General features: G+C 53.7%; 1 protein-coding gene across 1 annotated transcript in view; it reads left to right on the top strand.

Moving 5' to 3' along the window:
* The window catches only part of VSTM2L (V-set and transmembrane domain containing 2 like), a 37,044-nt gene extending 15,405 nt beyond the window's left edge, over positions 1-21,639 (top strand). Inside the window, exons 2-4 of the mRNA XM_036826806.1 lie at positions 9,591-9,760; positions 11,340-11,390; positions 20,278-21,639. Of these exons, the coding sequence (XP_036682701.1) occupies positions 9,591-9,760; positions 11,340-11,390; positions 20,278-20,550 (494 nt within the window). The 3' untranslated portion in view covers positions 20,551-21,639. The remainder of the gene's footprint in view (positions 1-9,590; positions 9,761-11,339; positions 11,391-20,277) is intronic.
* Positions 21,640-25,194: the final 3,555 nt, after the last annotated feature.

Raw genomic sequence — 25,194 nt, 5'->3', positions numbered from 1 at the left:
CTGAATGGGGAGAGGGAGCTTAGAGAGGACTTGGGTTTGGGTTGGGAAATTCTGCAGTCAGCGTTGGGATTGAAATCTGACTTTGTCTCTGTAGGCACTGAGCCTGGGTACCTCCCTCTGTGAAATGGGGCTGATGATAAATAGCACCACCTCATCAAGTCTCTGGGAGGATGAAGTGGGGTCTTGTGTACAGTGCCTGCCACACAGAGGGGTTCCCTTCAACACCGGGGCAGGGGGCTGGCCCCAATGGCCCCCAGGTTCTCTGAGCCTCGGTTTCCCCACCTATAATAAAGGGACCAAAAAAAAATAAATAAATAAAAAATAAAGGGACCGTGACCCCTGCCCTGCAGGGTCACTGTGAAGATTATTGGGAGCAGGCACATCGACTTTCTGGCTCCTTGTGGGCCTCCAGTCGGAAAGATGACTCCACAGGGTAGATGGCGCTGGTCCTTGGGCCTCAAGGGCGGGGGAGCTGCCAGTGAAGCGGCCACAGCCCTTCCTGGCATTGTCGGCCTTTCTTTATTGCCCTATTCACTCTTGGTCACATTTCACATGACAACTTTATGGGTCATCTCGGGGAGCCTCCAGGTTGCCTGTCAGTTTGCAGGGAAGCCCCTCGGCTGGGCCCAGTGGGCCAGGCAGGGCTTGGGCACCAGCGGTGGTTGTGAGGGCCAAAGGGAGGGAGGATGCGGAGAGGGCCGGCCTGCTGGGGCCCGACTCAGGACCTCCTGGTTGCCTGTGTCCATACAACTGCCCTCATGGGTGCCGTCCCCCCAAAACACTAATCTGGCACATAGTAGGTGCTCAATAAATGTTGCATGAATGAATGAATGATGTCTACATCTTTTGTTTTCTTCTTACAGTTTCTAAAGTTCTTTGAGTTTTTGTCTAACCTTCGTTTCTCACTTCATTCATTCATTCATTCATTCATTCAGCACATGTTCAGCAGCACTGCCTGTCTGCCTGCTCCATCCTGGGCAATGCAGGAGCCCTGCCCTGGGGGAGCTTCCAGGCTGGGGGAGACACAGACACCCTAATTAATACCTGCCATCTAACACACTCCAGTGGGGCAGTGCGGGGAGGACTTGGAGACCATCGGGGGCACCAAGGGGGGGCTTCTACCCTAGCCTGGGGAGGGAGGGCATCTCCAGGCAGAGGGCTACTTATGAGCTGGGATTCCAGGAACCATGCAGAGGCTGTGCCCCCGGGAGACACACGCATATGGCCCAGAGGGGCAGGAGGGGCTGCAGTTGGGGTCCGGGCAGGGCCAGAGCTGGAGGCTTTGGATGCCCAGCCCTGGGAGCCTGACTTTGACCATGAAGGCTGGCAGTTTCCCAATGGGGCATCCCAAGCATGGGGACTTCCTGGAGCTCCCAAGTGGCCCAGGGCAGGGAGGATGGGATCCTTTCTCTGCTTTCCACCAGAGCTGCTGCATATGTCTTGCATAATAACAGCAGAGTGTTCGTTGTACACCTACTATGTGCCTGGCATTGTTCTAGCTGCCAGGATGTGGCAGTAAGCAAAACAGAGCAAAATCTCCTGCCTTTGAGGGGCTTACACTCTGGGTGGAAGATGGACAGTACATGAGAAAAATCAGTGAGAATATAATATGTTAGTAAGAAGTAAGGAGAGGAGGGCAGGGAAGACACGGGAGGTGACATTAGAACAAAGACTTGAAAGAAGCGAGGGGCCCTGTAGAATGTGGGGCTGTGGGGAGCATTCCAGCCACCAGTCCAGGGAAATTTTTGTTGCATGAAAACCACCGCTGCAGGGCTGGGAAGCCATGGGAGCTGTTTTTTAAAAAATTGTGGTAAAATATGCATAATGTATATTTCACTATTTTAACGGTTTTTCAGCGTACAGTTCAGTGGCATCAAATATAATCAGGTTGCTGTGCTGCCATCACCACTATCCACATCTGGGAATGTTTCATCATCCCAAAGTGTAACTCTGTACCCATTGAACAATGACTCCCCCATCCTCCCTCTTCCAGCCCCGACATTCTGCTTTCTGTCTCTGTGAGTCTGACCACTTTAGGAACCTCATGGAATCATACAGTATTTATCCTTTTGTGCCTGGATTATTTCACTTAGCCTAATGTCCTCAGGGTCCATGCATGTTGGAGCGTGTGTCAGAATCTCCTTGCTTTTTTTTAAGACTGAATAATATTCCACTGTATGGAGGGACCACATTTTGCTTATCCATTCATCATTGGAGGTTTTGAGCAAGCAGTGACTCAGTATGTCCTGGCAAGAGATGGGGCCTGAGATAGGGATGACCAAGGGGCCCTTGGGGCCGCACTGGTTCTCTCTGCTCTGCCCCCTTTGTCTCTCTCTAGCTCCAGTTCTGCCTTGGTTCCCCTGACTAGGGGATGCCCCTACCACCAGTCCCCAAGGGGAATCTTGCTGTTGCTCTGGCAAAGACTTATGGGTGGGCTAGGATCCAGTCTCTGCAGGCTTCCTGGACGAGAGGGTCTGGGATGGGGAACCTGAGCTCAGAGATGGAGGGAGGTGGGGGCTGAGCTGGGGTCACCTTGGTTGACAAGCCCCCCAGGACCTGTGTGAATCCCCCTGGCTTGGCGGGGGGGACGGCTGTTGGGAGCAAATGAGGAAGGAGAGGAGGTACAGAACTGATGGATGAGAGGTCTCGTGGTCCAGGTGTGAATGAAATACAGATGTTGCATCCACCGTATAATCTGATGAGGCTACACAGAAGCATCTTTAAAAATCTTTCTGGTGGGCTTCCCTGGTGGCGCAGTGGTTGAGAATCTGCCTGCCAATGCAGGGGACACGGGTTCGAGCCCTGGTCTGGGAAGATCCCGCATGCCGCGGAGCAACCGGGCCCGTGAGCCACAATTGCTGAGCCTGCGCGTCTGGAGCCTGTGCTCCGCAACAAGAGAGGCCGCGATAGTGAGAGGCCCGCGCACCGCGATGAAGAGTGGCCCCCGCTTGCCACAACTAGAGAGAGCCCTCGCACAGAAACGAAGACCCAACACAGCCATAAATAAATAAATAAATAAATAATAAAGTAAAAATTAAAAAAAAAAAATCTTTCTGGTGATGGTAGAATTTTGAGCTAGAAGGTGAGAGAAGGGAGTGCTGTTTGGTGAGCATCTACTATATGCTGGGCATGCGGCATATGTTGCCTTGTATAACCCTCTCCCTGTCCTCTCATTCACCCCTTTTTTCAGCTAAAGAAACTGAGGTTCAGAGAGGTAAAGGGGCTTGTCCAGCTCGCACAGCTAGGGACTAGAGGAAACAGGTTTCGAAGCCAGACCTGAGGCCAAGCCCTGAGCGTGTGTGTGCTGAACCCGGGCCTGAAAGGTTAGGAAGAAGGTTAGGGTCCTGCTCCTGAAGGGCAGGTGAGATCTTCCAGGTCATCCCCTGCCTTTCCCAGAAGCCAAACTCAGTGACTCAGGCCAGGTCCACGAGCTGTTTCCTGCAGATGACGCCCTGATAACCAGGCCTGGGGTTAATTAATACAATTAAAAGCAGAAAGGAAGGAGATGTTGCATTCAATGAAGCCCCTTTCTCATTCTCCTGTAGAATCCTAATTTGTGGACAGTGGTTTTTTTTTTTAAATAGAGGATATCATGGCCAGCTGATTCTTTTTTTTTTTTTTAATTAATTACTTAATTTATTTATGGCTGTGTTGGGTCTTCGTTTCTGTGCGAGGGCTTTCTCTAGGTGCGGCAAGTGGGGGCCACTCTTCATCGCGGCGTGCGGGCCTCTCATTATCGCTGCCTCTCTTGTTGCGGAGCACAGGCTCCAGGCGCGCAGGCTCAGTAATTGTGGCTCACGGGCCTAGTCGCTCCGCGGCATGTGGGATCTTCCCAGACCAGGGCTCGAACCCGTGTCCCCTGCATTGGCAGGCAGATTCTCAACCACTGCGCCACCAGGGAAGCCCCAGAACAAATTCTGATGGGAGCTGATGGACCCCTGGGTCTTGGTCATACCTGCTGGTCAGACCCAGGTTCAAATTCCACCTCTGTGTGTGTCTTGGGCAAATGATGTCACCTTTCTGAGCCTCAGTTTCCTCACCTGTCAAATGGGAGTGAGTGGGTTAGAGACTGTTAGAGACGATGTCTGCACCATGCTAGGCGTGCAGTAGGTGCTCCATAAATGGTGGACGATGTTGATGATGATTTGTGGCTGTGCCGCGCGGCACGTGGGATCTTAGTTCCCCGACCAGGGGTCGAACCCGTGCCCTCTGAGTGGAAGCTGAGTCTTAACCACTGGACCACCAGGGAAGTCCCTATTATTATCATTTTTCAACAAAGCTCCCTGGGTTTCCTTCCTTTCCTCCTTGGTTCACACCATCCCTTTTTTCCTCCTCTGCTTGTCAGTATCCACGCCTCCTTCGGGGCCTGGCTGAAGGGCCAGGCCACCTCCTCCTCCCTCCAGAGTCCCCTTCTCCCCCAAGTAGGAGGGACCCCTCCCCTTCCAATGCCCAAACCATGGCTCTTAGGACATACATCACTTTCTCCCTCAGGCTGTCTGAGCTGGTGGGGGTCTCAGACCATGAGATACAACCCCCATTGTATAGCGGAGCAATCTGAGGCTCAGAGAGGGGGAGAAATTCTCCCAAGGTCACACAGCAAGTCTGTTGGCAGAAACAGGCTCAGTCCCTCCTCCCCAGCTCAGTCCTGTGCTCCTGGCAGTTATCTGCACACAGCTTCTCCCTGGGGGGAAGGGGCTTCCTTGGGGTGGAGCCCAGGCAAACTTTCATGTTGCTGCCTCTGGAACAGGAAGACTCAGATACGCCGTCAAATATCTAGAGCCTCGGTTTCCCCACTTGTCCTGAGGATGCATTGCCCCCATCACCACTGAGGTTGGAGTCAATGGGATCCTGAGGGCGTCTCCCCCAACCCATTCCACCAAGTGCCTCCAGGCAGGGTCTGAGGGGATCAGAGCCCACTGTGGCGAGGAAGAGCTGGTGGCTACACCTGCAGACAACTCTCCTGGCTCCCAGGAGTTCTTGGAACTGGGTTCTCCCTCCATTCTCCCAGCCAGTGCCCCTCCTCACTCCAGCTCAGGACATCTGGCCCACCTGGGGATGGGGGGAGCAACACCCCCTCTGGAAAGCCTCCCTTGATTGCCTCAGCCTGGGTGAAATGCCTCCTCTGTACCCACCCAGGCCTTTACACTCAGAATAAAACAGACTGCCCACCTCGTCCCAGAGGAAGGGTCTTCTCCAGGACCTTCCAAGGCAGGGTTGACCATTTGGGACTGTTCCTTTTTAAGAAAGAGCCCTACCACCAAAAAGACTTTGAATTCTCTGGGAATAGCATGGCCTTGGGAGTCAGACAGTCCTGGATTCAAATCCAAGCTCTGCCGCATGGCCTTGGAAGGGTTACTGCCCTATGCTGGGTCTGGGCCGCCTCCTCTGAGCAATGGGGACATGTGAGGGGGAGGGGAGCTGAGGCTGGCACAGCGTCACCACCTGCCAGGACACCCGCCGTAGGTGGCAACTGAGCAGTGGGAATGTGGCTAGTCTAAATTGAGATGTGTTGTAACCATGTAAAATACATGCTGGATATCCAAGACTTAGCACAAAAAAGAATGTAAAATATCTCATGAATAATTTTATACCTGTTGAAATAATTTTTGATATCTTGGGTTAAATAAAATAAATGATTAAAATTAATTTCACCTGTTTAAAAAACTGTCTTGTTACTTTTTAAAATACGGCTATAGAAAATTTTAAATGCCGTATGTGTCTTGCCTGCGTGGCTTGCATTTGGTGTCTGTTGGACAGCGCCCTCTAGAGGACAGTTACTGGGACCCGGGTTGGGGGATAGGGGCTGTGTGTTGGGGGTGAGCGGACCTGAAGCCTGACCTTGCTGACCCCTGGCTGCTGAGTAGCCCCAGGCCAGATACTGCCCTCTCTGAACCTCATTTTCTGCATCAGTAAGAAGAGCTGGTGGGCCAGGGTCAGGGTTTTCAGTCAGCTGGGGGAGCTTGTGGGCAGGGGGAGGCTGAGTGAGGGTGGATGGAGGCTGGCCCTTCCCCGGGTCACCCTCATGGAAAGCCCACCCAAGGACAGCCCGTCTCTGCCCTTCCTTCCACCCATGAGACCCAGATGTACCATTTCCCATCCTCCTGTCGGACAGATGTGCTTCCCCCACTCAGTCATCTCTGGGAGGAGAAGGGCCATGGCCGAGTCACGCAGGCCCAGGCTCCAGGGCTGGCTCTGCCCTTCCTAGCTCTGTGATCCTGGGATGAGCAAACCCCCCACTCCCCGGTAGCTCTGGACCCCCTTTCTCCATTTGCAGGAGGGAAAAGTGTGGGTACTCTCTGATTCCCGTGGCTCAGGCAGTGGCACCTGGCGAGGGTCACAGCTGTGTCCCTCCCACTGTCTCTTGGTCAGCAGGGTCACACCGCCGGTTACCTCGGATCCAACTAGGGGGCCTCACCACTCTCCTCCTTCCCCTGTTTGCAAAGGGTGCTGGGTGGGCAGGGGCCTGGATCAAAGCCGAATCCGGCTGTCCCAGGACCGGGGGCCAATGGCTCGCTCTGATCACCTCCCAGCCCTCCCGGTGGCTCGGTCCTCGGCGACCCCCTTCAGTCCTGCTCGAGTTGGCAAGTCAGCATCAGAGCAGGCATGGAGGGCTGGGCCTGGCCTGGGACTCTCGGACGGGGGCCCTCCTGCCTGTGGACGCTGCTCCACCACTGACCAGCCGGGTCTGCGCATTCATTTATTCAAAACGTATTTATTGAGCACCTACTATGTGCCAGGCTGGGGATATATCAGTAGACAAGACAGGCACCGCCCCTGCCTCCTGGAAGGGAAAGCAGACCATAAACATAAATAAAATAAGTGTATTAGCTGTGCTGTCCGATACAGTAGCCGTTACGTACAAGTGGCCATTTACACTTAAGTTTAAATGAATTTAAATGGAATAAAACTTAAAATTCAGTTCCTCATTCACACTGGTCATATTTCAGGTGCTCAATAGATACATGTGGCTGGTGGCTACTGTATTAGCTCAGATATAGAACATTTTCCTTGTCACAGAAAGTTCTAGTGGACAGCACTGTTAGTATGTGGGAAGGGAAGAGGGATTTGAAGCACTGGGTTGAGGCAAGGGATGCAGTTTTTTTTGTTTGTTTGTTTTCTTTTAATACAAATTTAATTTTGCAATTTTCTTTTCATTTTTAAAATTTTTATTTATTTGTTTATTTTGGCCGTGCGGCTTGTGGGATCTTATTTCCCCGACCAGGGATCGAACCCCGGCCCTGGCAGTGAACACGCCCGAGTCCTAACCACTGGACTGCCAGGGAATTCCCAGGGACGCAGTTTTAAGTGAGGTGGTCAGGGTAGGCCTTGCTGAGGAGGTGACATTTGAGCAGAGTCCTGAAGCAGGGGAAGGAGGGAGCCATGTGAGAATCTGGGGGAAGAGCCTTCTAGGCAGAGGGAACAGCATGTGCAAAGGCCCTGAGGTAGGATCTCAGCTGGAATGTTGGAGAGGCAGCAAGGAGGCCATCGTGTCAGGAATGGAATGAGCAAGTGGAAAAGTAGCTTGAGGACAGAAGAGACAGGGATTGATTTGTGTTTTGTCAAATTACCTCTGGCTGCTGTGTTGAAAATAAATTGTCAGGGAGGGGGCAGGGAGGTCAGTGAGGAGGCTCCCCCACTGTTACGGGTGAGAGGTGGTGACGGCTGGCCCAGCGTGGGGCAGTTGAAGTGGGCAGAAGGGACCAGATTCAGGAGATGTTCTGGAGGCAGAACCCATGGGATTCCCCAGAGACCGAAAGGGGGTGTAAGAGGAAGAACGAGGGAGGCAAGGGCAACTCTACAGTTTGGGGCCTGGGCACCTGGAAGGCAGAGGCGGGTGGGCGGGTACCTTCCTCCAGGAGCCTGCTGCCCATTGGGAATAAGGACAGGCCCAGCTCTCAGCTGACCGCACACCACGCCTGGCTTGTGTTCAGTAACTCCAACAACACCCATTCTCATCAAACGGGCTTTGTTATGCAACAGCATAACAAGGTCCCTCCCGAACCTCAGAGGATGTGGGCAGCCCGAACCCATGACCGTGGAGGTCAGGGATGTCACAGACTTTCTCTTAGCCCAGAGACTCGTTGCTGGAGTCAGGCTCCACTTGGAAACCCTGTGTGCAGAGCAGAAAAAGCAACTTATCAATCCCGATCCTCCCAAAACCCTCGGGATCATGGGGAGGGGGTGGAGGGAGGTGGCCCCAGAGCAGGACCCCCGCCCCCAGTCAGACTCTGTCCTCCTCCTGCCCTGAGCTGAGCGGTGCCTTGAGGGACCACCGGGGCTGCAAGGTGGGCTTGTCTGCCCGCTGGGTGGGGGGTGTCTGGCGGGCTGCAGCAGCAAGGTGGGCACGGGATGGGGGCACTGATGGATGCAGCATTCCCTGGGTGACCTGCCTGTTGCCAGGCGTCTTTCCAGGGCGAGAAAATCTCTCCTGAGAAGAGGAAAGGATTCTAATTACATCTCAGGACAGTATTTATTTGGAGAGACGAGAGTCAGAACATATGGTGGGGAACGGTGCTGGGCTGCACTGAATGGGGATTTGTTTTCTGTTTACCTGCCAGCGTGGTGGGCATGGCAGTGGGTGGGGCTCCTGCTGGGTCCCAGGAACCGCCTGCTCTGGGATTTGGTGGGCGAGCTGGACCCTGCTGGAGGGATGGGAGGCACATGTGTCTCCCACCGCCTCCTGGGGCTCTTGAGAGGATGGAGGATGTATCACCCGTTTGGGGCACCTGCGAGGTGCCGGGAGATGTGTAGCCACAGGAGAGCTGGCCCCTGTTCTCATGCAGCTTGCACAGGCAGTGCAGACAGTGAACCGATGCAAGACCGTGGCCATTCCCCGGGCAGGTGGGAGGTGGGCAGGTGGGAGGTGGGCGGTTGAGAGGAACCTACCCAGGCGGCCAGGGAGGGCCTCTCTGAGGGGACCAAGTTTCAGCTGAGCTTTGAGTGACTTGCTGGACGAAGAGGGACCAAGGGAAGAACATTCCAGGCGTTGGGAACTGCGAGGGCAAAAGTGAGGTGAGAAAGTGAGGCATGTTTACAGGACAGAATGGAGACCAGGGAGAGGTGGGCAGGGCTTGCCCCCCAACCTGGTGCAGAGGGGACCCGACGAAGGATTCCGAGGGGGCCGGTGGGTAGGTCCGATTTGGTTTTGCAAAGACGGTGCTGAACGCTGTGCCCTGGGGTGGGGAATAACCCAGGATGGGGGCAACTGGAGAAATCGGGGAAGAACTGATGAAAACGGCAGCTTCCTCCCTGGCCTCCTTGCTCACACCTTCCAACCAAGGCCTCCTCAGATCCATCGCTCCCTTCTCGAGAATCTGGTGCCCGCGGGCTCCGCGATCAAGGCCCAGCTGTGTGGGGCCTTCGGGGCCCCGGGCCTACTCCGTCATCCCCAGGTCTGGCCAGCTGCCGCCGCACAGGCCTCTGCGCAGCCTCGCGGAGCTCGTCCAGGTGCCGCACCTGCAGCCAGGCCACCCCCGCCCGCAGGCCCGGCCGCTCCCTCTCTCTCCGCTCCAGCCCCCGCACCGGCCCCGGGCCGCCGGCCCCGCTGTTTCCTGAGCCCCGGCCCCCCCTCCCCCGGTTTCTCCGCACAGCCCTGTTCACAGAGACGCCCCACGACATGACGGCGCGGACGGGCGAGGACGTGGAGATGGCCTGCTCCTTCCGCGGCAGCGGCTCCCCCTCCTACTCGCTGGAGATCCAGTGGTGGTACGTGCGGAGCCACAGAGACTGGACGGACAAGCAGGGATGGGCCTCGAACCAGGTACCGCCCCTGGGGAGACTTCCGAGTGCGGCTGGGCGAGCCCTGGTCTCTGCCCCTCACCTCCTCGGAGGGGCGTGGCCCCAGCTCTGTTCGTCCTCTGAAGCCCCCGCTGTCTCCTTCCCTTTTTCCCCGGAACGGAGGCCTGCTTGCGGGGAGGGGCAGGGGGCGGAGCCAGGCTGAGCACTTGGGATGGGCCCACTAAGAAGGGCTTCCAAGGAGTAGAGCCCCTCCCTTCGTGTACAGGTGGGGAAGCAGGCCAGAGGGACAGAAGCTGTCACACACACGTGTACATGCATGCCTTTCCACATACGTGCAGGCACACGAGGCAGCCCAGTCACGGCACACACATTCACCTCTGCACTCGTACACGCTCCCACGCACACACTGTGCCCGCCTGCGGCGGGGTAGGGGGAGGGGGGGAGGGGATGGCGGGGTGCAGACGCTATTGGTGTCCCCGCCCACGTGCCGGGTAAGCACCATCCCCTGCCACCAGCCCCGCTGCCAAGCCCTGCAACACTTCCTGAGGGTCTTCTCTGGACAACAGAGCCTGCTGGCCAGCAAGGCAGGCTGGAGGAGCGCTCCGTCAATGACTGACGGGAGTTGGAGGGTAAATACCCCAGCTCCCTTGCTCCTCAGTTGGGATAACTGAAAGGCATCCTACTCCCTTTCCCCCAGGTGCCCAGTGGGAGTAAGTTTCAGTTGCCCAGGGTGGTAACTGGCTTGATGACATACCCATTATTGACTTCCTTCCCTCTTTTGTCTCACTCACTCATTCCTCTCCTGATGTTTCCTGGGATCACCTACTAAATAAACCACTTGCACTTGAATCTTTGTCTCAGGGTCTGCTTCTGGGGGAACAAACTAAGACACTCTCATTCTTACGGTTGTGTACATGTAAATATTATGCAAACACATATGTATCTGCCCACCTGTTCACTTATGAACACTTACATGACACACCTTCATATGCACACACGGGCATGCTCACACATTCTTGCATGTTTCATGAAATGGCCTCTAACATATTCACACATATATATTAAACTCATCTAGCTCCTGGAGGTGTCAACCCCCCAGCACACAGGCTCAAAGGACTCCAGTGGTCAGAGAAAGCCCTTAGGCAAAGAGTTGCAGGCTTTGCAGTTGGACGCCTCTGGGGTCAGCTTGCAGGGAGATGGTATGTGGGCAGGGCTCCGACAGCATCTGCTGCAAACACTCCTGAAAACACAACACATTCACAGATAGAGAGATGCAAGTGTACAGACAGACACTCCTACAGACACACCAAGCCCGAATCACATTTTTGCCTGTTCACACGTACCCTCCCTGTATATCTCCAAATACCTTACATATCAGAATGCGTAGCACATGCACAGTTTTATAGGCACCTCCTTTATCTTCCTTTGCTCTGACTCACCTCCATCCCCTGAGTGGACACAGAGCTGAAGGACCCCAACCTCTAGACCCGTAGTCCCCAGAGCATCACTTGCGGTCACGAGCATCTTAGCCATTGCTTGTATCCCCACCCCGTGATCCTAACACATTGTCTCTGTTTTCTCCACCCTCCCGCTCCCAACAGCTAAAAGCATCTCAGCAGGAAGACGCAGGGAAGGACGCAACCAAAATAAGTGTGAGTTTTGGTAATGACTTCTCACAAGGGCTCTAATGGAGGACACAGCTGTAATTTAAAAAAAAAAAAAAAAATCCAGTTCAGCAGGGAGCTAGGGCAAGAAGATGGAGGAGAAGGAAAAAAGAAGGGGGAAAAATTGGCCTGTCTCTGTTTTTTAAAAGCCAGAGATTTTTCAAGTTCATTGAATGACAGGCACAAACAAATGACGAGGAGAGAAGACGCATTCTCTCCTCTCGGGGCCAAGGCTGTGTGCATCCCTGATGCTTCATGTCTGTCTCAGCAGCATTTTTTATTTGGGGAACCAACAGGGTATAATGAGACTGAGCCAGCTTTTTTTGGCCCATCACGAATGACTGCTATGGCATCTCATGGTCACTTGGGTCATCTGGCTCCGGACGTGAGGCGGGACAGGGGAACTACAGCTGAAGGATTTCAAGACTGGCCGGGCCTTCTAATGCATTGACTCATTTTATCGTTGCTCCATCTCTATGGGGAAGGGCAAGCTTTCACCCATTTTACAGGTGGGGCAACTGAGGCTTAGAGGGGTCAAAGCCTTGCTGGAGGTCGTGACTTGGCTGAGCTGCCTCCAGCTTTTTGTCTCCAGGCTATGCTGGAGCCCAGTGAGGTGGGGCACCCAGGGGACTCAGGGATTGACAGTTTTTGTAGAGGAGGGCACCCAAAGCAGGGCCTGGAAGAGGCAGGCAGGATCGAGAAAAGAGACTGTGTAGAGGGGACCGGCCTGGTGACACGTGTGGCCATGGGACCAGATTGGGTTTGTGCACAGGGCATGCGGTCAGCCTGGCAGGAGGTTAGAAGTCCACTGGACACATACTTAGAAGATGCAGGTGCCCACCAGGGTATGAATGTGCATGTGTGGGAGTGACCTCCAAAATCACTCTTTTGTGCTGCTCCTTCTGAAGCCCTTCAAGGACCTGTGGGGGAGCTCGGGACCCCAAGGCCAGTTAGATGCAGAGGAGCTCCCTGAGCAGAAGTCACAGTGTAAAGAGTGGGCATTGGGAGGCATGAGGTGCTGTGCCAGGCACTGGAGGTGGCAGAACGGAGGCAGGGAGGCCAGGAGGGAGGCTCCCACAGAAGCTCAAGCAGGAGGTAGGCAGATGACAGACAAGGGCCTTCAAAGCATCATTTGTGCAGTCTGCCCCGGGGCCTTTCTGAGTTGCGATCTGGAAATTTGAGCCATTTCCAGCTCAGGGCGGCTGCTGGTCCACCCTCTCTAAATCCCTAGCCCCTCACCCTAACCCTCACCCTCTGCCAAGAGCACACCCATACGTAATACCCCATTTCTTGCCCAAACACCCATCAGTTAAGCCCAGGAAGGTAGAAATCTGTGTGTGTATTAATATACCCCGTTCATGGCAACTCTCTCGCCGATGATTTTGTTTGGGGTTTAAGGAGCGTCTCAGGCAAAGGAGAGAATAATCTAATTGACTTAGAGGATTAGAATTCAAGGCTGTTGGGCCCCACGTGAGGGGAATGTGAAGGTGCTAACTGGTTAAATAAAATAAATGTGCTCAGCATGATTGTGCAATCCCCCCCACCCCATCCTAGCCCCGGCGATTCTTGCACCAGCTGGGGCTCTGGGGCTCTGGTTAGGAAACTCACAGACAAGCACAGACCCAGTTCCTTGTGCAGACAGCGTCTTGCACGTGACCGTTCTTAAATACACAGACGCGCAGTTAGTGGAAACCTGTAAGCAGAGGCACACCCCGGTTTCCCGCAGCTTAGGAGAAGGCTCAGACTTTTCTCTGCGGGCTTCGAGGTTCTGTGCAACTTGCTCTGCTCACCCTCTGGGCTATCTCTGTCTTGCTTGACCCGGCTCACACCGCCCCCTTCCACCCGCTGCCTTCCAGCCTCCCATTCCTTCCACCTCTGGGCCTTTGCACAGGCCAGTCCCTCTGCCTAGAAAACTGTTCCTCTCTCTTCCTTCAGAGCTCAGCTCAGCAAGCCTCCCTGGACCCTGGAACTCAGCCGGCACCCCTTCCTTCTCCCTGCTGGCTGCATTTCTGTCTGCACTTATCCATGCCTGTGAGCATTTGTTTCAGGCCTGTCTTCCCCGGAGACAGTGGGGCTGGGACTGTGCTTGCCTGATTGACTGTTACATTTCCAAAGCCTGGCACAGTGCCTGGCAGGTAGTTAGCGCTCAATAAATATTTATCAAGTGACTGTCACACATACCCGCACACCCCCAGGCCAATGGCAGTGTAAAGCCAGACACAGATTTTGATAAACGGACGTGCCAACACGATGTGCATCATGCCTGTGCATGGATGTGTACAGGGGACGTGCAGCTGTGAAGGGGCTTGTGTGAAACTATGGGACCTGGGGACCACAGGCCCTGTATCTGTAGGAGCTAGATGAGCCAGGCAGGAATTCCGGCCCCATAGTCCCATGTCACCTAAAAATCCCGAGTTCCATGGAATAATCTCCCAATTTTTAACTGTTGGGACCTAATTTGATTTTTGAAAAACTGTGAAAGCCAAACGGCTCAGTCTCCCCGCTGGTAGCGTCGGCACCTGGGGGGCCTCAGGTTCGGAGGAGGAAGTACAGTGAGTTTCTGGGAGTTTGGTGGCGGCAGGGCTCCATGATGGGCTCTGTAACCCGTTGGGGCCGCCATGGTGGCCCTGGGAAGGTTGAGATATGGCAGTGCTGAGTGCGGGGGTGGGACAGTGTGGACACAGTGGAGCCAGCCCTGAATGTCACAGGACCTGAGTCCTGGTCCAGCTCTGCCAGCTCCCTGGGCCTCTCTTTCCCCCCTCGCTGCTGTCTAATGAATATATGAAAACACTTCGGCAACTGTAAAGTCCTCTGGATTTGGCCGTGTGAATGACGGTGGGTACTAGAGTGGAAACTTAATATGAGTATTCGAATCACGTGACTCCTGTTCCTAGCATGTGTGGAGCAGGGAAAGGAGGCCCAGCTTCTCTACAGGAAATGGGAGGGAATGAAAAGAGCTCAGAATCGCATTGGGAGATCATTTATATGGGAGGACAGGCATCTGTGATGATGATGATGATAATCATAATAGTAATAATAAAGCAGCTAACATTTATTGAGTGCCCGCCATATGTCGGGAACCATGATGAGTACTTTACATGAATTATCTCATTTAACTTGGGGCCTGGGAAAGGACCCCCTGGCCTTAAAAATATCTCCCTTGGGAGCTTGTATATGCTGAGGATTCTACCATCAGGGCCTTATTCCTGTGGCTCAGGTAAATTCTGCTATGTCCATTTTCAAGTTCTGGAAACTTTTCTTTTGACCTAACTGAAGTTCTGTCTTTTGGAATTTAGGTTAATTTCCCCTTAACCAGTTTTGCAAGTTGAGATGGCCCCCGACTTCCTAATTGTAAAATAAGGTGAAATTCTCCACACACCTTCTTTTCCAGGGGGCTTACCTGCCTTCATTACTGTTAGTTCCTCCTTCGGCCTAACCAAAGTTGTTTGTGCTGTAGATTCAGTTCATGTAACCTGTTTCAGTCCAAAATTGCCGTGGGCAGCCTGGGTCCCCATATACGTGTGGCCTCGTGCTCCAGCCCACTTATCCTAAGCCTCCTCTCCAGCTAAGCCCTAAAAGCTAGGTACATCCAAAGTGGCCTCAGGAAGCATACTGCAGCCCCCTGTCCCCAAATCTCCATAAATGGTTAAAAGGCAGCTTCATTGGTCAGATCAACCAAGTGGCCCTATAGGTCAAACCCCTGTTTACCCCGCTTGGCTGCCCCACAGGTATGATACACATATGGATACCGCATCTTTTCTGGTGTGGGGGATGGGGACTGGGACCACCGGAGCAGCACACGAGGTCTGCATCCTTCACTAAGGATTAACAGGCCAAGCGGCGGGTCATGGTGTATTATGACTTTATTTTCTGCAGTAGACGTTTCTATATTTTCTTGAAATTCCTGCCGTGATCCACAATATACAAAGGGCATGGAACTCTGAAGTCTGAAAGGGAGGCAAGATTCATGTGGAGTCAAAAATCACTCCATCCATCTTGGAAATCCCTTGAGACATCCATAGAGCAGCCGGCCTTTGGCTGGGACTGCAAAGATTACTCTGTGAAGGCCATGGTCACACACTCCCAGTCCCTGCTCTCACGGTACTCCCAGTCAGTGTGGGGGATGGATGTTAATCCAATAATCCCTCATGATAAAAAGTAAAATTACAACTGTGACCATCAAAATGAGAAGGAACGCAGCCAGTAACAGAGGACCTGACCTAGTTTGGTGGGTCTGGAGGGCTTCCTGGAGGAGGTAGAATGAGGTGAAGTGAGCACTGAAGTGTAGAGAGGTTGACTAGGAGTAGGGGGAACTTCTCTGGGTGTGTGTGTTGGAGGAACTGCAGGAGGCTGTTGTGGCTGAGGGGAAGGTGGGGATGAGACCCCAAAGGTCCCCCCAGCAGCCACTGCTGGGAGCCATCAAAGGAAGTGTTCTAAGTTGGGGGCGTTTTGGGAAGATCTGTCTGGCTGTCACGGGAGGACGGATTGGAAGGAGCCAGAGTGGCTTTGGGGAGACGCTGGAGGAGGCTGTGGTGTTGTCCTGGCCAGTGCCTGGGGATCTGGATTCTGGAGAGAAGGGAAGGGGGCCCAGTGATGTTTAGAGGGAAGATCAGTGGGATTCAGAGATGGATTGTGCCAGAGTGTGAAAGGAGCAGTGGGGATGATGACTTGGGAAGGTCTAGCTGGAATGGGTGAAGCCTTCTGGGGCCCAGATTTGGGGAGACTCTGGGTTGGGTTCTGGACATGCCAAGGGGCTGGTGAGGTGGCTGGGTGCTACTGATGGAGGCACGGGAGTGGCGGAGCTCAGAGCGAGCCCTGGCCTGGGGCAGGGACCCTCTGACCCCTCTTCCCCACCCAGCACCTTCCCAGGGCCACCACGTCACTCTTAGGCTGAGGCCACGTGGAGGAAAGGTCTGGCACCATGGACGCAAATTAGCATCACCCAGTCTTCCTGGTTCGGCTCGGGAGAAAGATCCCAGCCTGCCCACCTGATGGTCTGTGGGCTCCTGCCGTGTCCAGAAAGGCCTGGGCCGTGGACAAGCAGGGAGGAGGCTGAGCTTGGTGCTGGTGTGGACTGGCCTTGTCTCTTTCAGCATAATTAGGTACTTAATTGCACTGCTAAGGCCTGTCGATGCCTGTGCTGAGGTGATTATGATTTACAGCCAGCTGCCGCCTGGGGGTCTCTTCCCGTCATAACCTCTCCGGCTGTGTTGGAGGCCGGGGCCATAGGATTTTTCTGCCCAGTCTGTGAATGTTGAAATCCAACAGGCTGCTCCACCACCCACAAGAAGCCTGGGTAGGATGATGGGCCCCCTCCCACAGGAGGTGCTTCTGAGGAAGGCCTGGGCTCCCCCAAGGCATGGAGGGCTGGGGGCCTATGGAATGACGGGGGAGAGGGTAGAAAGACCTGTGGTTTACTGGTTCCGGGAGGCTCCCCAGAGATGTGGTTAAGGCCTGGTCTCTGTCACCAGCTGGGTGGCCTTGGGCAAATCACTTCCCCTCTCCGAGCCTCCGTTTTCTGACCCATACAGTGGGTATCCCAGCAGTGCCTACATCACGGGGTTATTATGAGGTTTAAATAAGGTGTAGACTATTTAGCACATCATTTCACAGGGATCAAGCGCTCCATAAACACTAGCTACCAGCAATACCGTTACTGTTGTGACTGTTTTTCTTATTTGCCTTCTCCGGATGGTTCTTAAAGGCGCAGACCCCTGGGGTTGGGAGGGAGCAGCCTCTGATGTGTGTCCCCTCCCTTCGTCCTGTTGGAAACCAGCTCCCCGGGGTGCTTGGTTACGGGTGTGAGGTCTGGGTTTTCCGTTAGACCTGGAGCCCGCGTGTGGATGTTGCTGGGGCCTGGCTGATTCACAGCTGTATCCCCATCGCCCAGCTCGGAGTGGGCGCTCGCTAATCGTCAGCTGGATGGATGGATGGATGAATCTAGCCCAAGAAAACCAAGGCCAGTGTGCTGTTGACTTGTCAGGGTCAGAATCAGCCTCCCAGCACCGTCTGCCGTGCTCCCTGTCTCCCTCCTCCTCCCTGAGGGGGGCGGCCGCACAGAGGGGCGACAGGGCAGGAGGGAGCTGGTGCCCAGGCCTTGGTCTCTGGGCCGGAGCTGGGCGGAGGGGTGGGCTGGGCTCGGTGCTCCCTCCCTAGCGCTGCTCCCAGCCTTCACATTATTACTCCATTAGCGCCTTGTAGGTTTGACAAATGAAGGATAATTAATATCCGTGAGGGAAACAGATGTTGAGTAATTCGCTCCCCGCTGCGCACTTGCAGCAGCATCTCCTAACTCTCCTGAGAGCTTGGCGGGGCCGCAGGACCTCTCCGTGCCCTTGGCCAGAGGCGATGGAATCAGCAGGGCTGATGGCCTCCAGCTGGGAGAGGAGGGGTCCTCTGCCCAGGGGGGCAGCTGGAAGAGTCTCCCGCTGCTTGCTGTGGTGGGAAGGTGGGAAGTTCTGCCTCCGTCCCACCTCCTGCCTCCTGCTGTGCCATAAGCCCATGCTTTCCTGCTTCGTGCGGGGATGATGACCAGCCAGGAAGGCTCAGAATAAGGGAGGACGGGCCAGGCTCCTTATGGCTGCCCACCGCTCTCTTCCCTTCTGGAGCCTGGGAAACCGCCCTTGGCCCTGCCAGCTCCGCGTGGCCCTCTGTGGGCCTCTTGTCACGCCTTTGGAGGGTTTGAGTGCATGGACTCAGGCCTGGGGTCAGTTCCCCGCTCTGCCGTTCACTGACTCAGTGCCCATGGGAAAGTCGCTTCTTTCAGAGCCGTAGCTTCGCCATCTGTAAAGTGGGTAGGATCATATATACATGACCTGAAATCAAAAAGCGTAGTATCTGGGTACCACTTCATTTGGAGAAAGAAGGAGCTAGAGTGAGGCCATTGATTTAACAAATGTTTTTATCGTTATTATTTGCAGGGTACCAGGCTCTGCGATGGTCACTAAGATGAACAAAATGGGTATCATCCCTGCCCTCATGGAGTTTATAGTTTAGCCAGAGAGAGAAACAAAAATCAAGTAAACAAAATGGTTCTCAAATTGTGATGGCTGTTAGGAAAGAAATAGACAGGGAGATGTGATCGAAGGCTTTTTGGAGGAGGTGATGTTTGAGAATGAATGGGAGTCAAGGGGACAGCACCCAGGCAGAGAGACCAGAAGGCTGTGAGGCCAGAAGGAGCTTGGCATCTGAGAGGAAGGGGCCAGGGAAGCCAGAGCAGATTAGTGGGGTGATTAGAAGTCATGTGTGTGAGTGCCCGCTGCACAGTGAATGCACCCCCTCAGAGACCGTCCTCTTCCTCATCCTGGCCTCCTCACTGCAAGGGTGATCGGCAGGGGTGTCCTCCTCCAGAATGTGGGCTGTGGCAAGAATAGGCAGGCTGGTTGTCTGTCCCCATTGCCCCACCCCCCGCCCAAGGGGAGAGGGACCAGATGGGCTCAGAACTGGAGCCACAGGTCTGAATCCCACTCAGCTCCATCCTGGCCCTGGCGAGCCTGCAATGCCAACTGGTGGTGAGATCATTGGGCAGGGGGTCCGTGGCTGGCGGTTGGGGACTGTTCTCCCCTGTTCTGTGTAGATGGGGCAGGGGCTACAGGAGGTGGGGCAAGGCTCCTTTTGGTTGTAAGAAATAAGGGGACAAGGAAGGATGGAAGCCCCCTCCCGTTACCACCCCCCCACTCTATAGGCCCAACTCCTCTCTTTTTTTCCAGCTTTTTATTTTGAATTGCAGACTCATAGAAAGTTGCAAAAAGAGATCACAGAGTCCCCTGTCCCCTTCACCCAGCTTCCCCAATGATTTATCTTATATGACTGTCCAACTGCCTTTTCTTTCTTAATTGAAAAAAACCCACAGTAGCTTTATGTTTGTGGCAGATTTATTCGTAAGAGCTGTAATCTGAAAACTACCCAAATGTCCATCAACAGGTGGCTGGATAAACAGATTGTGGTATATCCATATGATGGAATACTACACTGCAATAAAAAAGAACAAACTGAGCCGTGCAACATGAAGGGATCTCACTGATATTATGTTGTGTGAAAGAAGCCACACACGGAGGAGTTCAAGAACAGGGAAAACTAATCTATGGTGATAGAGATCAGACTAGTGGGTAACCCCTCGGGGGTGAGTATTGACAAGGAGCGGCCACAAGGGTGCGCTCCAGAGGGTTGTAAGCGTCCCATGCCTTGCTCTGGATGGTGGTCACACCGGTGTACATGCGAGTAAAATTTCATTAAGCTGTGTGTGCCTTACTCTATATAAATTATATTTTAATTTTAAGTAAAAATTTTAAAACCACATCAAATAAATAAACGAGCAAAAAGCCAAAGTACAAAGACAGATGTCACACTCTTGCTCCCCCCCAACTGAACAGTTGTTAGCATTCTGATATATTTGTGATCAGCATTTATTTGTTTGTTTGTTTGTTTGAGAAGCAAAGCTAAGGATTCACTTTGCAGTCTACCCCAGGTCCTCGGCCCTTCCCTGGGCTCCACTCCAGAGACAACCATGGCTGTGAGGCCACTGTGTTCCCTCCCATCTGTTTTCAAACTTGCACACACACAAGTCACCAAAACCAGTGTAGAGTATTTTCCCGTGTTTCTTTCCAGAAATGGCATCACACTGTACGTAGGAGTTTTGCAATGAGATCTTTTCACTTCCTGCATGTCCCTGAGCTCTAAACACGCCTAGTTCTAGCTCATTCTTTTTAACTGCTGTGCAATAGTCCACTGAATGAACTGACTACTGCCTATTTATCTGATCTGTTGATGCCCATTGAAGTTGCTTCTACTCTTTTGCTGTTGAACTCCACGTGCCCTCGTGGGAGTGTCTCTGGGGCCCCCCATGGCCAGGTCACCGTCTCTCTGTCGCCCCCAGGTGGTCAAGGTGGTGGGCAGCAACATCTCCCACAAGCTGCGCCTGTCGCGGGTGAAGCCCACGGACGAAGGCACCTACGAGTGCCGTGTCATCGACTTCAGCGACGGCAAGGCCCGGCACCACAAGGTCAAGGCCTACCTGCGGGTGCAGCCGGGAGAAAACTCCGTCCTGCACCTGCCCGAGGCCCCGCCCGCAGCGCCCGCCCCGCCGCCCCCCAAGCCCGGCAAGGAGCTGCGGAAGCGCTCGGTGGATGAGGAGGCCTGCAGCCTCTAGACTGATGCCCAGCCCGCCGCCGGCCCGCCCTGCGCCCCTACGTCTGTACCGAGTGCATGAGGAGCCGCTGGACCGCTGGGGACGGGACTGTCCGGGTCCAGCTGCCTCCCCATCCCGAGACCGCCCATGACCCCCACGTCGGCCGTCCTCCCACCACCCCTTGGCTCAGCATGTAAGGCCCGCCCAACCCTTCCCCTTCAGACCCTCCCCGTGACCTGGTGGCCCGGGGCACCGAGGGGACAAGCGCCCCGGAACGCTGGGGTGGGGCACCAGGCCGGGGCCGGGCTGCCGCCTTCTGTCACCAGCTTCAGTAGAGTCCAGTGTTTCGCTTTGCTTGCTTGTCCCCCATCCCGTCCCAAGCCGGGGCCTCCCAGCCTCACTCCCCCTCCTTCCGACCATCCCCTGCTTGGACCTGGAGGTGTGGACAGTGACCCCTCCCCAAATTTGGACTTGAATCTTCTGAGCAGAACTGGGGCCTCTCCTCCGGCAAAGAACTGGGAGCAGAGCCCCCAGGAGACCTGTGACCGGTTGGCAGGGTGGCTCACAGGGGCCCTGGGAAGAGAGGGAGACCCCACTGCCTCCAGGTGGGTCCTTCATGTTCAGCCTCCTTATACTAAGAAACAGCTCTCTGCCCGCCCCGGGGCAGGAATCTGCCCCTTCACATGGCAAGTCGGAAGGAGGGCCTTTCCTCTCTGACCCCATGGCCCCATGCAGAGTTCTGCACCAGCAGGACCCCTTCGAGGGGCTTCGAGGCTCTCCAGGAGCCCCCCTCTGCCAGCTCCTAATGTCCCAGCCGCCTCCCAGGACCCATGCCGAACCCACCCAAGGGCCTGGGGCTGTTGGGAGCCGAGGGCCCCCCAATACCAATCCCCTCACAATTCCTGATCAGGGGGGCACCCACCCCCTGGTGATTTGTAAATATTTCTATTGGGCCCAACACCCCTTCAGAACTGGCTCAAACCTCTGGCCGCACCTCAACGATGGAGTCGGGGGATGTGGGAGAGGCTTTGCCTAGGGGTGGGTGGGTTACCCTGTACACATGATCCAGTCCGTGACTACCAGGCAACCTGAATAAAGCGGTTTAAAATAGCCTCTGGGCAGTGTCTTTCTGGGGCATTTGTATCCGGGAGCAGTGCCACCGGAGAAGGGCAGGTGGGAAGGGCTTGGCCAGCCCACACCTCACTCAGCGTCTTCTCGCTCCTGCTTTCTGCCCCCCAAGCACAGAAAAAGCACTGGAGGGGGGGCACAAGAAGTCAAAGGGAAAGCAGCCTTTGTCCAGCGCCAATCCAATTACCAGGCACTTGAATTATTCTCAGATTTTGAGATAACTACACATACAGAAGAGAGCATAAAATATGTTTACACTGCTCTGTGAATAAATAAATTATAAAGCAAGTAGGGGTGAGCTACCAGCTTATCAAGCAGCACCCCATAACTGAACCCTCTGCCCAGCCCATGCCTTCCAGATCACCCCCCTCCTCCCTCTTAGAGGTCACCACCACCCTGATTTTTAAGGTAATCCCATTCTCAATGTTCTTTTTACACTTTTACTACCTATATGTATATCATCTTAATATAGTTGAGTTTTGTCTACATTTTTTGAACTTTATATGCATGGAGTCATACCATATCTATTCCTTAACGCACTGCTGTGTTTGTGAGATTCATCCATGTTGTTTCATCTGTCTGTAATTTGTCCATTTTTATTACTGCATGACTGTCTACAACTTATCAACTTATTTATCCATTATACTGTTGACAAAAATTTGTGGTCGCATCTGGGTGCACGATAATTAACAGCACTGCCCCGAGCATGTGAGCACGAGGGTGGACTGGCTAGGTTGGAGGTTTAGGCACTGCACTTTAGGGGTCTCATTTTCTCCCCAGGTATCACCATCCCCACACTACAGTTGAAGAAATGGGCTCAGAGAGGTTAAGTGGCTCGCCCAAGGTCACACAGCTATCGAACCCTGCTCTGCCAAGCTGAGCCCCTGCTCTCATCATGCCCTGGGCTCTGAACTCCCCCTGGCTCATCCCAGCCTAGAGTCCCACCCGCCGTGGTCCTGCTGAGAATCTGCCTGAGGGCTTGTCAGTCAAGCCTTGGTAGCCACTATGGCTAGCTGGCGCCTCCTTTGTGCATCTACAGAAATCACGAGCATCACCCACACTGAGCCTGGGGCATCTGCCTGTCCCTGAGCTCCCCTGCCAGCCAGACTGAGCGAGCCTCCCTCAAGGGCAGGGACCGGGAACTGTTGACATGATGACTGACATTGGCTGAGCACTAAGTGTGCCCCAGGCACTGTGCCGACTGCCACAGCAGCCCCGAAGGGAGGCATGTATCCTCAGTTTTGAGATGAGGAAACTGAAGTTCAGAGAAGAGTGGGTTGGAGGCTGGCTGGCTGGCTGGATGAGGACATGGATAAACCAGGCTATGAAGCAGGCAGGGCTCTGGACCGGTTGCAGAATCCTTGGGCTGGATGGTCTATGACCTGTGGTCCTTTCAGGCCAGCAGCCAGTCTTTATTCCATGAACACGGTCCCTTCTAGAAATGCCCAAGTGCAAGGCAGACCCTGAAAAGCCCAGGTCCCTCTGGGAAGGTCTGGAGGGTACAGGCTCATGCTAGAGTGATAATAATACTTACAGGTCTTGAGCACTTCCTATGAACTAGTGAAAGACTTTCCACAGGAAATCCTGAGGCTCCACAGGATCTCATCTCACCCTCCCAAGGGCTTGTGTCTCATCTCCGGTCCCCTCCCCCTTTAGAGGGGTCCCCGCCTCCTTGGAGGGATTTTTCTTGCTCTATTGGGAATGCAGCTCAGGGGAAAGAACAGTGCCTGGGTTAGAATCCTGCCTCTGCCCACCCTTGTTTCAGGACCCTGGGCAAAGCTCTTCATCTCTCTGAGCCTCAGTTTCCTTTTCTGTAAAATGGGAATGCTCCCAGGGAAATGCAAATCAAAATCATAAAGAAATACTACTTGCACACACTGAGATGGCAAGAGTCAAAAAGACAGAGAATAACAAGTGTTGGCAAAGATGTGGAGAAATTGGAACCCTCATACACTGCTGGTAGGATTATAAAATGATGCAGCCTCTTGGGAAAACAGTCTGGCAATTCCTCAGAATGTTAAACATAGAGTTACCATATGACCCAGCAATTCCGCTCCTAGGTATATACTCAAGAGAACTGAAAACATATGTCCACACAAAAACTTGTACATGAATACTCACTCATAGCAGTGTTATTCATAAATAACAACCCCAAAGTGGAAACAACCCAAATACCCATCAACTGATGAATGGATGAATAAAATGTGGTGTGTCCAGACAATGGAATATTATTTGGCAATAAAAAAGAATGAAGTACTGATAACATGCTATACTGTGGATTATTCTAAGTGATAATCAAAACATTATTCTAAGTGAAAGAAGCCAGATGCAAAAGGTTATGTATTGTAGGATTCCATTTATATGAAAGGTCTAGAATAGAAAAAAATCTATAGAAACAGAAAGCACAGGATTTCCCTGGTGGCACAGTGGTTAAGAATCTGCCTGCCAATGCAGGGGACATGGGTTCGAGCCCTGGTCCGGGAAGATCCCACATGCCACGGAGCAACTAAGCCCGTGCACCACAACTACTGAGCCTGTGCTCTAGAGCCCATGAACCATAGCTACTGAGCCCGCGTGCCACAACTACTGAAGCCCACATGCCTAGAGCCTGTGCTCCGTGACAAGAGAAGCCACCGCAATGAGAAGACCGCGCACCACAACGAAGAGTAGCAGCCAAAAATAAATAAATTTTTTTAAAAAGACCCCTCCCCCTTTAAAAAAAAAAAAAAGAAAAAATGAAAGCAGACTGGTGGTTGCCAGGGCTGGGGGAAAGGAAAATGGGGAGTGACTACTAGCGGGTGTGGGGTTCTTTTTGGGGTGATGGAAATGTTCTAAAATTGATCGGGCGTGTTCTAAAATTGATTTACACAACCTGTAAGTAAACAAAAAACCAATGAAATGTTAATATAGTACATTTTACATGGGTGAATTGAATGGGATGTGAATTATATCTCAGTAAACTGTTGAGGGAAATGGGACCCTCTTAACGACAGCCCAGTGCCCACGTGCCCACAGCAGGCACATGGGAGGCACTTAGAAAATTCTGGCCGCTATTAATATTGCTGTGATTTTTATGTGGAAGCCAAAGCCAAGGTGTGCTGACCTCAGAGCAGAGCTGGAGGTGGCAGCCTGGGCGCTGGGGCCAGGGGGCAGCAGAGAAACAGGAGACCTGAGAGAGGGAAGTTGTTAAAGGGGGTCCCCAGGCCCTGCCCTGAAGGCTCAGAAAACCCCCTCACACCCCAAGGTTAGTTGTCCCCCAGCATAAGAATAACCCAGGGGAGGTGTTTGTTCTAAATTCAGATGTCCAGGCCTCCTCTTGGCCTTCATACCCACATGCAACCACATCTACATCTAGTGCCCCTGGCTGTTCTCATGCTTCTGAGTGACTCCAGCCCCCCAGCTCCCTTGGTCTCCAAGGCCCTGAATTCTGGCCCAAACCCTATCCACGCTGCCTGCCCAGCTGCCCTCAGGTGTGGACCCTCACAGGGCTCCCCTTTCAACTCTACCCCAGAACCTCCCTTTCCATCCCCTGCTGGG

The sequence above is a fragment of the Balaenoptera musculus genome, chromosome 15 (genome assembly GCF_009873245.2).
Source record: "Balaenoptera musculus isolate JJ_BM4_2016_0621 chromosome 15, mBalMus1.pri.v3, whole genome shotgun sequence".
Taxonomy (NCBI): Eukaryota; Metazoa; Chordata; class Mammalia; order Artiodactyla; family Balaenopteridae; genus Balaenoptera; species Balaenoptera musculus.
This window is presented reverse-complemented; position numbering and strand designations above follow the sequence as displayed.